Source organism: Pleuronectes platessa, chromosome 4 (genome assembly GCF_947347685.1).
Source record: "Pleuronectes platessa chromosome 4, fPlePla1.1, whole genome shotgun sequence".
Lineage (NCBI taxonomy): Eukaryota > Metazoa > Chordata > Actinopteri > Pleuronectiformes > Pleuronectidae > Pleuronectes > Pleuronectes platessa.
In genome coordinates this window covers 24,081,081-24,093,115 of record NC_070629.1, presented here as the reverse complement: position 1 = coordinate 24,093,115, position 12,035 = coordinate 24,081,081, and the positions used below count along the sequence as shown (strand labels likewise).

The window sequence follows — 12,035 nt, the reverse complement described above, 5'->3', positions numbered from 1 at the left end:
TGTGTCGTTGCAAGTGTTTTTTCTTTTTCACGGTTGTGTTTCTGTGGCTCTCGGTGTGTTTCGTTATGCACATGTGATCATTTAACTGGACTCTGTGTGTCTCTCATTTGCAATCGCTCCCATGTCAAAGACGCTCCAGGCAGAACTCACAGCAGGAAACGGTCTGAAACGAGGTGCACGCCCACTTGTACGAGAAGTAGGTGGAGTTTCTTTTTTTCTTTTTTTTTCTAAACCCCCATGTGACTGCTCTGTGATCGGATGATCTCTGATGGCTCTGCGCAGCTCCCCCGCGCATGTGCAGAGGAACCTGACCTTCCAGTGCAGCTGCCTCCGGAGGCTGCGCACACCGAGCGGACTCCAACACGACAGGTTTCAGGATCCGCGCTGGACATCATGAACCCTCCGTAAATGGGTTTATCGTCACGTCGGTCGCTTCTCTCGTCGCTCCCGTTTCCCTCGGCCGGTTGTTGTGGATGGATCGCGGTGTTCACGCCGCACCGAGAAGCCTCACTACGCCCAGTCAGCAGCAGCAGCAGCAGCCATAGCTGGGTCGTCGACGCTGGAGGTGCGTGAGCTGCCATTTTCCCTGGTTAGCTTTAGCCTACACCAGGCTAAGCTAACGGGCTAAGCTAGGCTAGTAGTGCAGCTGATAGCGTGATGCTAATTTAGCACCAGTGACATTCAATGTGTTTCGTGTGCTGTGTTTTATTTGTGGGTGAAATATCTACTGCCCCCCCCCCTCCTGGTTTGAGATCGCTTGGACCGTTTGGATTTAGCAGCTACACGGCTAGCTTACGTCAGTGGAAAAACCCCGAAACGCTGCCGGATTCCCTCCCCGAGTTTCGGGGTCTAGTTGCCTCTAGTTTAAAAGTCTTCCGTGTTATCGTTTGCTGAACCTAAGCATGGAGGCTTGTGTAATGTTTGTGTTTGTGTGCAAGGCAGCCGATGAACGGAGCTGATGAGTAATTCACGTGTCATGCGTGTAGTCAATGTGTTGTTACGTAATGGTAACTTGTACCGATCATATTGTTAACTGCTAGCGTGACAGGATTCTGGATTTAGTGGTTTTTGAAGCTGGTTTATAAACGATCTTAAACTGTCCAAGACACAAATCGTTAAATCTAGTGAATAGTAGCTTGTTGATATTTAGCTTGAATCATTAAGACGTAGGCTAATGTTGTCATTCACAAACTAATTTCCAGATACAAATATATTATATCCACTCATTTCAGATTGATCAGACTTCACACAGGCTAAGATTTGAAGAACAGGGCCTTGTCGTGCACATGCTTGTGTTTTGTGTTATTGTGTTTCTCACGCTGAGAACTTGCGGATCCTGAACTCAGCGTTGCAGCTTCTGTATTTTTCCAGTTCGCGTGTAGCAGACCCCTGTGAATGAAGTGTAATTTGACACCTGTCTGCTCTCTCTCCCTCCCTGACTCCTTCTTCATGTCCTTTTTAACAGAATCCTGTAATCTTGCCCCACAATGGCGGTCTTCAGTCACCAGGTGATCTCAGCAGTCACTAGATCAAGGTTAGTAAGCAACGCATGCCTGCCCACACACCTGTCTGCGTGTAAGAAGATCTCTGGCCACGCAGAGCAGGCAGGAGCACTTTGACAAAATGTACAAATAGTTCTCTGCATAAAGTTCAGTGACGGCAATTACAGGGGAGGGGAATCAAAAGCACAGCATGTCTCTTTCTACATTGTGGTCGTTGCTGTGAGACCTTTTGACCCCAGTGACACACAAAGGATCCGAGATTGGGCCACTGGAGTCGAAACTACCCAAAAGCTCAGTTTGTTTTAGTAGCAGCTGTTTCTCTTCTCTGACCTCACCAGTACGTTCAGATAGCAGTTTATTTATATTCTGAACTTTGTGTTTTAGGTAAACTTTTCTTAGATTGTGTTTGAATATCCTGCTGTCCTGTATTATAGTGTTAGGATGGAGGTGGACACAATACGTGGTTAATATCAGTGAACAAAACTTACTTGTTGTTAGAGCCCAAGTGATTTATCAGTCTGCAGATCGGCTGATAAGAGCTTTTTTCACAGACGTGAGTATCAGCGCTTGTTTGCTGATATGAAACTTGTATTTCACAGAATAATGCAATCCAGAATGGATTGACATTTTTCATAAAAAAGTGTTTATCTTGTTAGTTCAAGTTCTTACTCTTTGTGTTTGTTTTCTTTTTAATTATAGTTATTTACAATAAAGGTTTTGGGTAAACTGTAAAATATATAGTCTTAATTACATTTCTTTGTCGTACGGTTTTGGTGATGATTTTTTAAATACATTTATCTGATATATATTGGTATTGAAAATAATATTGGTAATAGCATCACCCCCCAAAGCTCCATATCTGTCTGTTTCTACTTCTCTTAGATATATAGACATTTTTGAGTTTTTTTATGTCCAATATATACTAATTGTTGACCGCACGAAGGTCTATAGAGATGGTTGGAAACATGGAAAGTTATGAACAAAATATTTAACCTTTTCTGTCAACTTAGCATTAATTATCAAAACTGTCACTGTGCATTTGTGATCAACCTGTCAGGTAATTAGATACATATGGGAGTATGTATGTGCATGTTTTCTGGTGTTTTTTTGCAGAATATGAAGTAATATTTAACCAGTTTTTCTTGCCTTTGTCAACAGGGGATCATATTTGTTATCCAAGAGGAACAGCTGCTCCTCTCTGTCTTCCAAAGCTTATCTCCACGTAGACCCTCCTCGCCACCTCTTGTCCTCATTCCCACTCAGGCATTCCCGCCATGGTTACCCCAACTGTTACCGAGGCCACGCCCTCGGACGCGGCCACAGCTCCGCCCTGCTCGCCCGCTCGCTACACAGCTCATGTTTTTGGCTTCAGGATATAAAACAAGAGGACACTAAGGCCCCATTAGCTGCTGACCAGGATGCTTCTTCTGGGACGAAAAAGGACCCTGTGTCCACTGCTCCCCAGACCCAGCCTCCGTCAGCTCCCACTCCAGCATCCACCACCGCCAGCAGCACCACCACTACCACCACAGCGGCCACTGCTCCTCCTGTGCAGGAGAAGGCAGTCGCGAAAAAGTCTCTGTATCAGAGGATTGTGGATGAGGCGAAGCATTACTACAATGGCTTCCGGCTACTTGGCATTGACATTAACATTGCAGGGACGATGGTGTGGAGTCTGTTACATGGACAACTGCTCTCACGCAGGGAGAGGAGAAGGGTAAGAGAAGTTCAGTGTTTATTATGGGGTGTGATTATTCCGTTTATTCTTATTTTACAGGGTTTGTTTTCTCTTTAGCGGTGAACTGCAGTGCTGTGTGATATGACCAAAATCTCATATCCTGATAAACAGTGGGTCATTTAATTTCCAGACTGCTCCATGTGGCATTTGCTTTGTAAATTTGATAAATAAACGGTTTATATACAAACTGGCACCAACCCATTAAAATCAGGGTCATGAACTTTGAAGAAGTAAGTTACGACAGCAGCTGTTCTCTCCATCCATCTTCATGATTTGTTGCCATATGATGAGCCAGAGGCAAAACCCTGTTGCAACATCTGAGTCGAGGTTTTGTTTTGAGCTCTCCACTTTTGTGGCCCTCATCTGTCGACTCCCTCTGGGGTGTTTGACATGATTCCTGCATGGATGTTAAAGTAGGTTAGTGGGGTTTGAGTTTGTTATGGGGATTGATCTGCAACACTTTTTCATGACAAGGTCTGGGAGTTGTTTATTCAACCATTATGTTTATTGTGGAGGTTAGTGTTGTACTGCAGTGTTTCACGTGAACTATCCTAGAGACTGTGGTGGCCAACCATTGTCAAATCGATCCTCCCACAGATGCACGACCAATTTTTTTAAAACTCCACACAGTAATTCAAAGGATCTCTAAGTTGGTGTTTTGTGCTGATACTTCCTGTTGGAGCTGTGTAAAGGGCTGATGCACTGCTGTTACACTCACCCTCTTGTTTTCACACAAACACATTTACCCATCTGTTATAGTCAGACTGGCCATTGGCAGCGTCAGCGGCCCATGCAGCACTACTCATCCCATCACTGGTAGTTTCCACAGTAGCTGTGTGCATGCCATGATTGGCAACTAGTTCTCAACCGACATGCAGACTGTAGCTAAACACCCCCTTATTATATATACACATGCATTATATAGAAATGTGTTTCCAATTCTTTTTGCACTCAGGTATGTAAAAGGGGTGTGAAAATTACACAAGTGTTCCTTGTGAATGTTTCACACCCTTTACTCTCAATAAGGAATGTACACATTATGTCTCAGAGCTCATAAAAATGTGAGTAAGAGCTGGTAACTAGTTGTGTCTGGAATTGTTTGAATAGACCTTTCTGTAAATTATTATTCAGGATTAAGCCATTTCAGTGTGTTCCATCAGCAGACTGGTTTTCTGTTCTCTGAACAAAGCCACAGATCTGGGATTTAAGAGGCGCACACTTTAGATTCCCTGTTTGATCTGCCTGGGTGTTTTTAAATGGTGGAAGCTGATATGGGCTGGTTTAATTCTTAATGATCGCCGCTATACATTTTCAAACTGGGAAGTAAGTTTTTTTTAATGTTGTGGGGAAAGATCACCCACTTCTAAATGAAATATACATAAAATGTTATAGTTATTAGATCCCAACAGATTCTGGGACACCAATATAACATTCTTTAAACATGTTTTATAGATATTTCAAATGTGCTGAGTGTCAAACATCTCCTGGTGGTTCAACTGTAGCTTCTATTTATTTATTTTAATTCAGACAATTTATCCCTGTACTGTTGAGTACAGAGCAGTTCCACTGTAAGTGATTGTAAACTGGTCAAAAGCTAAGACAGTGGTAGCTCATTGAAAAAGGTCAAACTCTTACAGTACGTGTCACTGACTGACTGATTGATGTTTTAGTGCATGCAGGCAGGCTCAGGGATTCAAGCTGTGCACATGCCATGGTAAAATTATATTTGGGCTATTTTAGATGAGGACTGGCAGAGCGTCAGGGCTTGTGTAATGGATCTTACAGACTTGGGCAGTGGCAGCACTGCCCCGGTGTGAATACTGACTCACGTGCATTGTTATTGTTTTTGTGTTTACAGCTGATGAGGACCTGTGCTGACCTGTTCCGTCTGGTGCCATTCATTTTGTTTATCATCGTTCCTTTCATGGAGTTTCTTCTGCCCGTGTTCCTTAAACTGTTCCCAGAGATGTTGCCCTCCACCTTTGAGACGGAATCCAAAAAGGCATGTGGATATGTACACACACTAACACACACACACACACAGACACACACCCTGGCTCCTGAATGACAGGGTTCATGATTATGGAACTCGTCTGGAAAGCCTGTGGCTGCCTAACTAAGAACCTTTGGCCGTGCAAGCAGCTGACTTTGTCTTATCATGGCAATTGACTTACAGATCTGTGACATGAATAACCCCTGCAAAAATGCTTAACAAAGCTTTATAAACACTGGATCTAATCCTTTTAAAAACATATTGATTGGGCGGTTGTATCTGTAATTATAATAACTTCATGATCATATAGTAATAATGCGTATTTTAAATGTTACATTTACTGAAGGGGAGAAACAGCAGGTTTCTGTACTTGGTCTAGTCGGCCTATCAGATGTGATGTTCCCTGGCCGGGCTGCAGCACGGCTGAGTGATTCACAGATATGCTTTCATGCTCCTGGTCAACACAGAGGTGTCCAGCCCCTGTGCATCTGAAGCTTAAAATAGCAGCCTGATGTGATACTGTTCATAATACATTGGTAAAAACAAAGCAGAAAATACCAGAGTGAAATGTCCCGGTTATATATTGTAATTTAGTGTTTGTTTTAATATCTATTAGTAAATGTATGTGGTCCTCTTTCGTGAGTGGTTGTTACCTGGCATCTAGCTATATTCTTAATATATAACTTAAATATGAATATTTTAGTTATATTTTTTATAATAGTTAGGGTTAAAAAAAATCCTATAAAAACAACTATATGTATGTCTGTGCTTAAAAGCTAAACACGAAGGAAAACCAACAATAGTCCTGACAACCTGCAATTCAAACAAATGTAATGATATTTCTACTTAAATATTTTAATATCTGCAGTTGCCCACAGGTTTTGGTACATGACTGCTCAGCCAGTGATTTTCATAATGCCAAATTTAAAACGTGAAATGTGTAACATTGAACCATAGAGACTATTTAATAAACACAATGTATTGAGGTTGTGAAGCCAGTGAGTACATCGCACTGTTGCTGTATGTGAACTACTGTATATTGTTCAAGCTAACCTGCATCTCCTCTCCCCTCTTCCTGCAGGAGGAGAAGCAGAAGAAGGGTCTGGCTGCGAAGTTGGAACTGGCCAAGTTTCTGCAAGAGACCATCGCTGAGATGGCCCGAAGAAACAAGGCTAAAGCTCAGACCGATGATGAAACCCAGCGCTTCTCCACATACGTTCAAAAGGTAAAATACAGCCAGGGACAGTCAAAAACAAATAGCAAGTAGTTCTGTGTTTTCTTGAAAATAATGACTTAAACAATTAATAAGCTCTAAAATTGTAACCAGTTGGTTAACCATGGCTACAGAATCAGGGTGGTTTCATTGCTTCAAGTCAGTGACATCTGTGCGTCCCCGTCAGGTCCGAGGCACAGGCGAGCAGCCCACCACGAAGGACATTGTCCGGTTTTCGAAGCTGTTTGAGGACGAACTGACGCTGGAGCACCTGGAGCGCCCCCAGCTGGTGGCTCTGTGCAAACTGCTGGAGTTGCAGCCCATCGGCACCAACAACTTGTTGCGTTTTCAGCTGATGATGCAGCTCAGGACCATCAAAGCAGACGATGAGGTGAGACAAAGGACAACAAGGTTTATTTTCTTTACAGTGGCTATCTATTGTCACAAGTGTACCAGTTTTAAGAATTGTGTTTATGTTCCAGGCAAACATGCTTTAGAAAGTCCATTAATGCGAATATGTTGTAACACTGTCTATGCTGTCGACTACTTCACCACTTTAAAGAAAGAACAGTGGTTTCCCTCTGCTCCTATGTCCTCTTAGTTAATTTATTTCAGATAAAGAGTCATTGCAGTCCCTCCTGTTGTGAAGCTTTTGTCACACTTGTGCCACGTTTATTTAACTTCCCTCTCCTCATGTCCTCACAGATGATTGCAGCAGAAGGCGTGCCAGCTATGAGTGTGTCAGAACTACAGGCAGCGTGTCGTAGTCGTGGGATGAGGTCTCTGGGTCTCACCACCGATCAGCTACGTCTGCAGATTCAGCAGGTGAGCAACTGAATTATATAATTTATTTTTTAAGTGAGCCAAAACATAACAATGTTTTGGCTCACTTTTTGGCTCACTTATTTATCTTTTGTGTCTTAACAAAAGATAAATAAGATTAATACAAAATCTTTACATGCAAAATATGCCAAGTTAAAGAGGCCAACCTCTTATGTCTTGTTGATGATCTCCTTAAGTAAATGTTCTTCTCATCCATCAGTGGCTGGACCTGCACCTGAAGGAGAACGTTCCTCCATCACTGCTGCTGCTCTCCAGGGCCATGTACCTGACTGACCTCAAACCTAAACCTCCCGTCATCCCACCTGTTCCTAAACTAGAGGTTTGAACTTTACAATATACCTCAGATCTTACAAACATCTGCACATTCCCTCATGTACAGATTAGAGAAGCTTGTAACCAGATTAACATTCCAGCTCTGAAGTTACTGGTACACCTCTTACTGTTGGATGCTCTGTGTTTGCTTGCCTTACCTAACGCTGTTTCATAACTACGTTGTTTCTTGACCCGTCACATAATTAGTAATGACTATTTTCATTCGTTTATTATTGGTTTAGTCTTCTTATCAGATGTTTTGTTGTTATTTTTGCAGAAAGCTACTCCTGCTCCTGTGGAGATCCCAGGAACAAGCTCAGCCTCAGTCAGTGCGGACATGTTGGCCGACCCTGCTCTCATCATCAAAGACCGATCGGTCAGTGCCCTCCTAAAACACAACAGTAGATGTACTTTTCATATGAGAGCAAGTGAGCAGCTGTTTCTAATCACAGTGGAGACCTGAGGTATTTTCATATGGCCAGACTCATACCAGATTTATTAAATTCATGAAACACGGATGTATACAAAACATTTTCTCAGTCACTGATCTGAACTGTTCTTTGTTTACTTTGGAAAACTCGGTTTAGGAAATTCTCCAGATTCTTCCAGGGACTTACATTTATTTGCCTTCTTTATTGCCAATTTTTCTAGTTGTTTTACAAAAGCTAAGATAACAGGTTTTCTTCCAGTAGCTCCCTATAGAGTGTCAAACTTTCTATTTCCCAACAAAGAAAATACATCAAAACTAAGAATTGACGATTAATCATCTGGAGATTTTATAGCTAGAGTCTAAACATTTTTCTTCAGTAAAAAAGTATTTATTTATTATCAACTGGATTTTTTTAAATTAAAAGACTAATCAATATATAATTTGGATTCTATTCATCCATTATTTATTTACACACAAGAAAGTCTTGAGGGGGAGTTTGTATAGAAGAACCATAAAACCCTGCAGGAGTCTTCCATGTTGATAACTTGTGAATCTTTGCAGGTGGAGGAGCTGAGGGACATGGCTCCTGTGATCTCGGACAAACCACTGACAGCTGCTGAAGTCCTTCAGGTGAGCACCCACTGTTGTTCAACTGTTACCCACAGAAACCAGTGAGGGATTTACCGATTCAGAATCCAGTTAGTTCTTCCTGGCTGTGATCTTCCTAATGTGCTAATCTCTCACAGAAGCTATTCCTGGGGACATTAAGCACATGCACACAATGGGTTATGTACAGAGACCGGTTGGGAACCTGTTTAGTAACCTATCCATAGATAGAATCCTTTAATAGTCCCACAGTGGGGAAATTTGAGAATGCAGAATAAATATGTAAGAAATGTGTCTTGACAGTCACACTCACAAATGCAGAAAGCTTTGGCCAGGAACTGATCATCAGCAAGTTACTGTGTGAGGATTTAAAAATAGCTGTTAAATATAGACCTGTCAGTGAATCTCTTTTTTTATATAAACCAACCATCATCTTCTTTTAAAGAGATACTGCATGACATCAAATATCATTTAAAGTCTGTTGCCATGGTTTTTATTCACTCTTCCTCACTCAGTTGTTTATCTGACTCACACTTTTATGTCTTTGTCATTTCTCTTAAATGTCCATTCCTCATATTAGGGTGTGTTTCTTTCTCAGATATAAAGACTGGAGACAAAGACTTAAATTGGTCAAATACATTTAAAATACTCAAAAATGTCTGTCATCGCATCCCAATTCTGTCCTGAGAGACATGATAGTTTATGTACTGTCCCTCTTTGCAGTATGCTTCACCTGAAATGAATCCACCCCTGACTCTTTTTCCCAAGTGAAATTCTACATATTGTGGTTAAACTAAACCACGTGATGTCTCTTACAGGCTAAAGCAGCGACAGAGGTTTCCCAGAAGAGCAAGATGAGTGCCAACGGTGTGTAAGGAGGAGAGGGAGCTTCTGGACTGAAGGAGAGATGGACTTGCTCGGACCGGTGTCCTCAGGGAGGGGGAGAGATGGTGCCATTAGCAGTTTATATTTCAGCAGACTTCAATTAATTTAAAGCTCCTCTGTAAAACACCTCTCATTCAAGAGTCTCTGACAAACAGCAGATGAAACAACTCATCCAGGAGTCGCATTGGCTTCTCATCACTCTCACTTTTATCACCAGGAAAGGTCTGCTTCACGTCAGCAGCGGCTTCTTCATAACCTCAACCATCTATTTTCACGTTGTGCACTCCGTTCTCCTTCACTGTCCATTAGAGACTGACCAGCCGGAAATTTCACTGGACTCAGCCCACTGATGTTATGAGTTTGTTTGACCTAATGTCCAAGGAGGGACGTTCAAACTGCCAATGGCTGATCCTGATCAGCTGTCTTGTTTGATTGTGTCTCCTTAGAATCTAGTGGGTCTCTTCTTCCTCCTCTTCTTCCGCCCCTTTTTCCTCCCCCTCCTGTATATTTGTAAATATCTTGTATATTTCCCCCGTCTTACATCGCAGCAGCTGCAGCTTTGTACAGTTTGCTAAGAAAAGGCCTAATGTCTCCAGAATGTTTGGACAGTTTTTCTTTAAGCAGTTTTATTTTATTTTTATTTGAACTTTAACTCCTGCTCAGGACAAAAGAGAAGTTACCCGGGTTCTGCTGAACATTTCGGTTAAGTAGCTGTGTCCGAAGTTCATGCTGAGGTAGACGCTAAAAGACGGCACATTCTGAACCGGCAACTGTTCAGGCAGAATGTCATAATCTCATATAGTCAGCAGGTGGAGCAGCTGATGCAGACTGGCCCTGCATCTGAACATAGTGTAGTTTCTTGCTGCTTTAATTAGCAAATGAAGACAGGGATGTTATAAATAGAGGTGTCACTCCTTGAGCTCAGAGGTGACTGGTAAACTGAAGTCTTCTCCCATGGATAAACCACTGAATGGACAGTCGGTCAAAAAAATTCTAAACAATGACGCGTTTTATTTGCATATATGGATTGTGTTTTTAATGTTATGCTAAGATTTCTGTAATCTAAAAAGAGTAAATGCTTGATGTTTTACATAAAGATAAACTACTAACGTGGGGGAGAAGCTCAAACCCTGAAGCCACACATGAGATTGTTATTTTTGTTATTGTGGGACTAAAAGAGTTCAATGTGTAGCATTATGACTGATACACCCGACTGTCCTCCTTCATTAAGCTAGTAACAATACACTATATGACCCAAAGGATTTATTGGAAGGTTTACTGCATAGATGTGTACTGTACAGAAACAGTTATGTGTGTTTGTAACCCACTCATTCCCCTTCATACATCTGACATCGGAGAAACTCATTTCGTCGAAGCTCGAAAGTTTGTATCCGCCATTTTTGCTTATAGATATTTATCCAAAGGCCCCTCCCACAGGTGGAGGCCATAAATAAAAGGATCCTTCTTAAGCACACTGATGGCTAAAGAAGATTTAAATTATTGGTTTTACATATGTGCCTAAGGTTAAAGGGCGATTGGGCTTGTGTTTTTGCATTTTTCATCAAAGAACCGATTCTCTCTTATTTTGTCAGTTTGCACTTTGATCATTCGACCTCAGTGAGTTTGAAAGCGCCCTGTTGCACATTTTTTGAGTGGAATGTCTCCTTTCCCCATTTGATCCAATTTTCAATCGAAATTCAAATTATATCCTTATAATCGCATGTGTTGATGCTGACGGAAAAACATTTTCAGTCAGATCTTCACTCGTGGTGTGAAGGAGATCAAGAAAATAAATTAAAAAAAGACAAGTTGCTTTACCTTTTGTGGTTTTCTGGATTCTGATTACTCCCGAGGATTCTAGTGGATGTGAACTGATTCATGCAGCTTTTATGGCAGTTTTCTTTAGAAACAAAATGTGCTTTTTGAAGGGTGACTTAACACCAGGCTGAAAAGCAGGTTTTTCCCCCTAAACTTCCTCTGGTTGCAAATTTCAGCTCAGTTTAACTTCTGACCACAGCCATCAGCATTCAGTGCATTTTAATCCATCTGGTTTTTAATTGTGGTCATAAAAACAAACCTGTAAGTAAACCAGTTAAGTCCCTGTGATCTAAAGGTGAGGAAAAACTTTTCAGCAGGTGTTGAGTTATTCTGAAACTGCACATGTCACCGACCGGTCGAGAAAGACGTCTCATGTTGTTGATCTGGAAGTTTTCCTGATTTGTTTGATGGCTGCAGTACTGTGTACTGCCTGATTAAAATATTGTGCTGCAAGGAAGCAAACAACAATGACTCTGTTTCATATTTTTGCTTTGACACCTATTCTGAAAACTTCTTAGAGCAGTTATTGGACAGGATGTAACTCATACAATTCTACAGAACATCAAACGTCTGTTACTCTGTCGCCTAATGGACCAGTGTTGTTTCCTTTTCGTTCAGCAGCATCATATTGTTTGATGTAAACTGTTACTTGCTGGTGTCACAGATGTCACTGATTTTGATTCCACTGTGTGAAT

General features: G+C 41.6%; 1 protein-coding gene across 1 annotated transcript; it reads left to right on the top strand.

The window, feature by feature from the left end:
• Nucleotides 1-307: 307 nt before the first annotated feature.
• letm2 (leucine zipper-EF-hand containing transmembrane protein 2) lies at nucleotides 308-11,808 on the top strand. Its single transcript, XM_053420684.1, has 11 exons — nucleotides 308-565; nucleotides 1,466-1,534; nucleotides 2,661-3,219; nucleotides 5,099-5,242; nucleotides 6,315-6,458; nucleotides 6,634-6,837; nucleotides 7,152-7,271; nucleotides 7,489-7,608; nucleotides 7,879-7,977; nucleotides 8,593-8,661; nucleotides 9,456-11,808. The coding sequence occupies exons 2-11, from the start codon at nucleotides 1,488-1,490 to the stop codon at nucleotides 9,510-9,512; spliced, it is 1,563 nt and encodes a 520-aa protein (XP_053276659.1). The 5' UTR covers nucleotides 308-565; nucleotides 1,466-1,487; the 3' UTR covers nucleotides 9,513-11,808.
• Nucleotides 11,809-12,035: the final 227 nt, after the last annotated feature.

Coding starts and splice junctions, on each gene's coding strand:
- letm2 (XM_053420684.1), top strand. CDS start 1,488: ATGGCGGTCTTCAGTCACCAGGTGATCTCAGCAGTCACTAGATCAAG. Junction 1,535..2,660: donor TCAGCAGTCACTAGATCAAG/GTTAGTAAGCAA, acceptor CTTTGTCAACAG/GGGATCATATTTGTTATCCA. Junction 7,609..7,878: donor CACCTGTTCCTAAACTAGAG/GTTTGAACTTTA, acceptor TTATTTTTGCAG/AAAGCTACTCCTGCTCCTGT.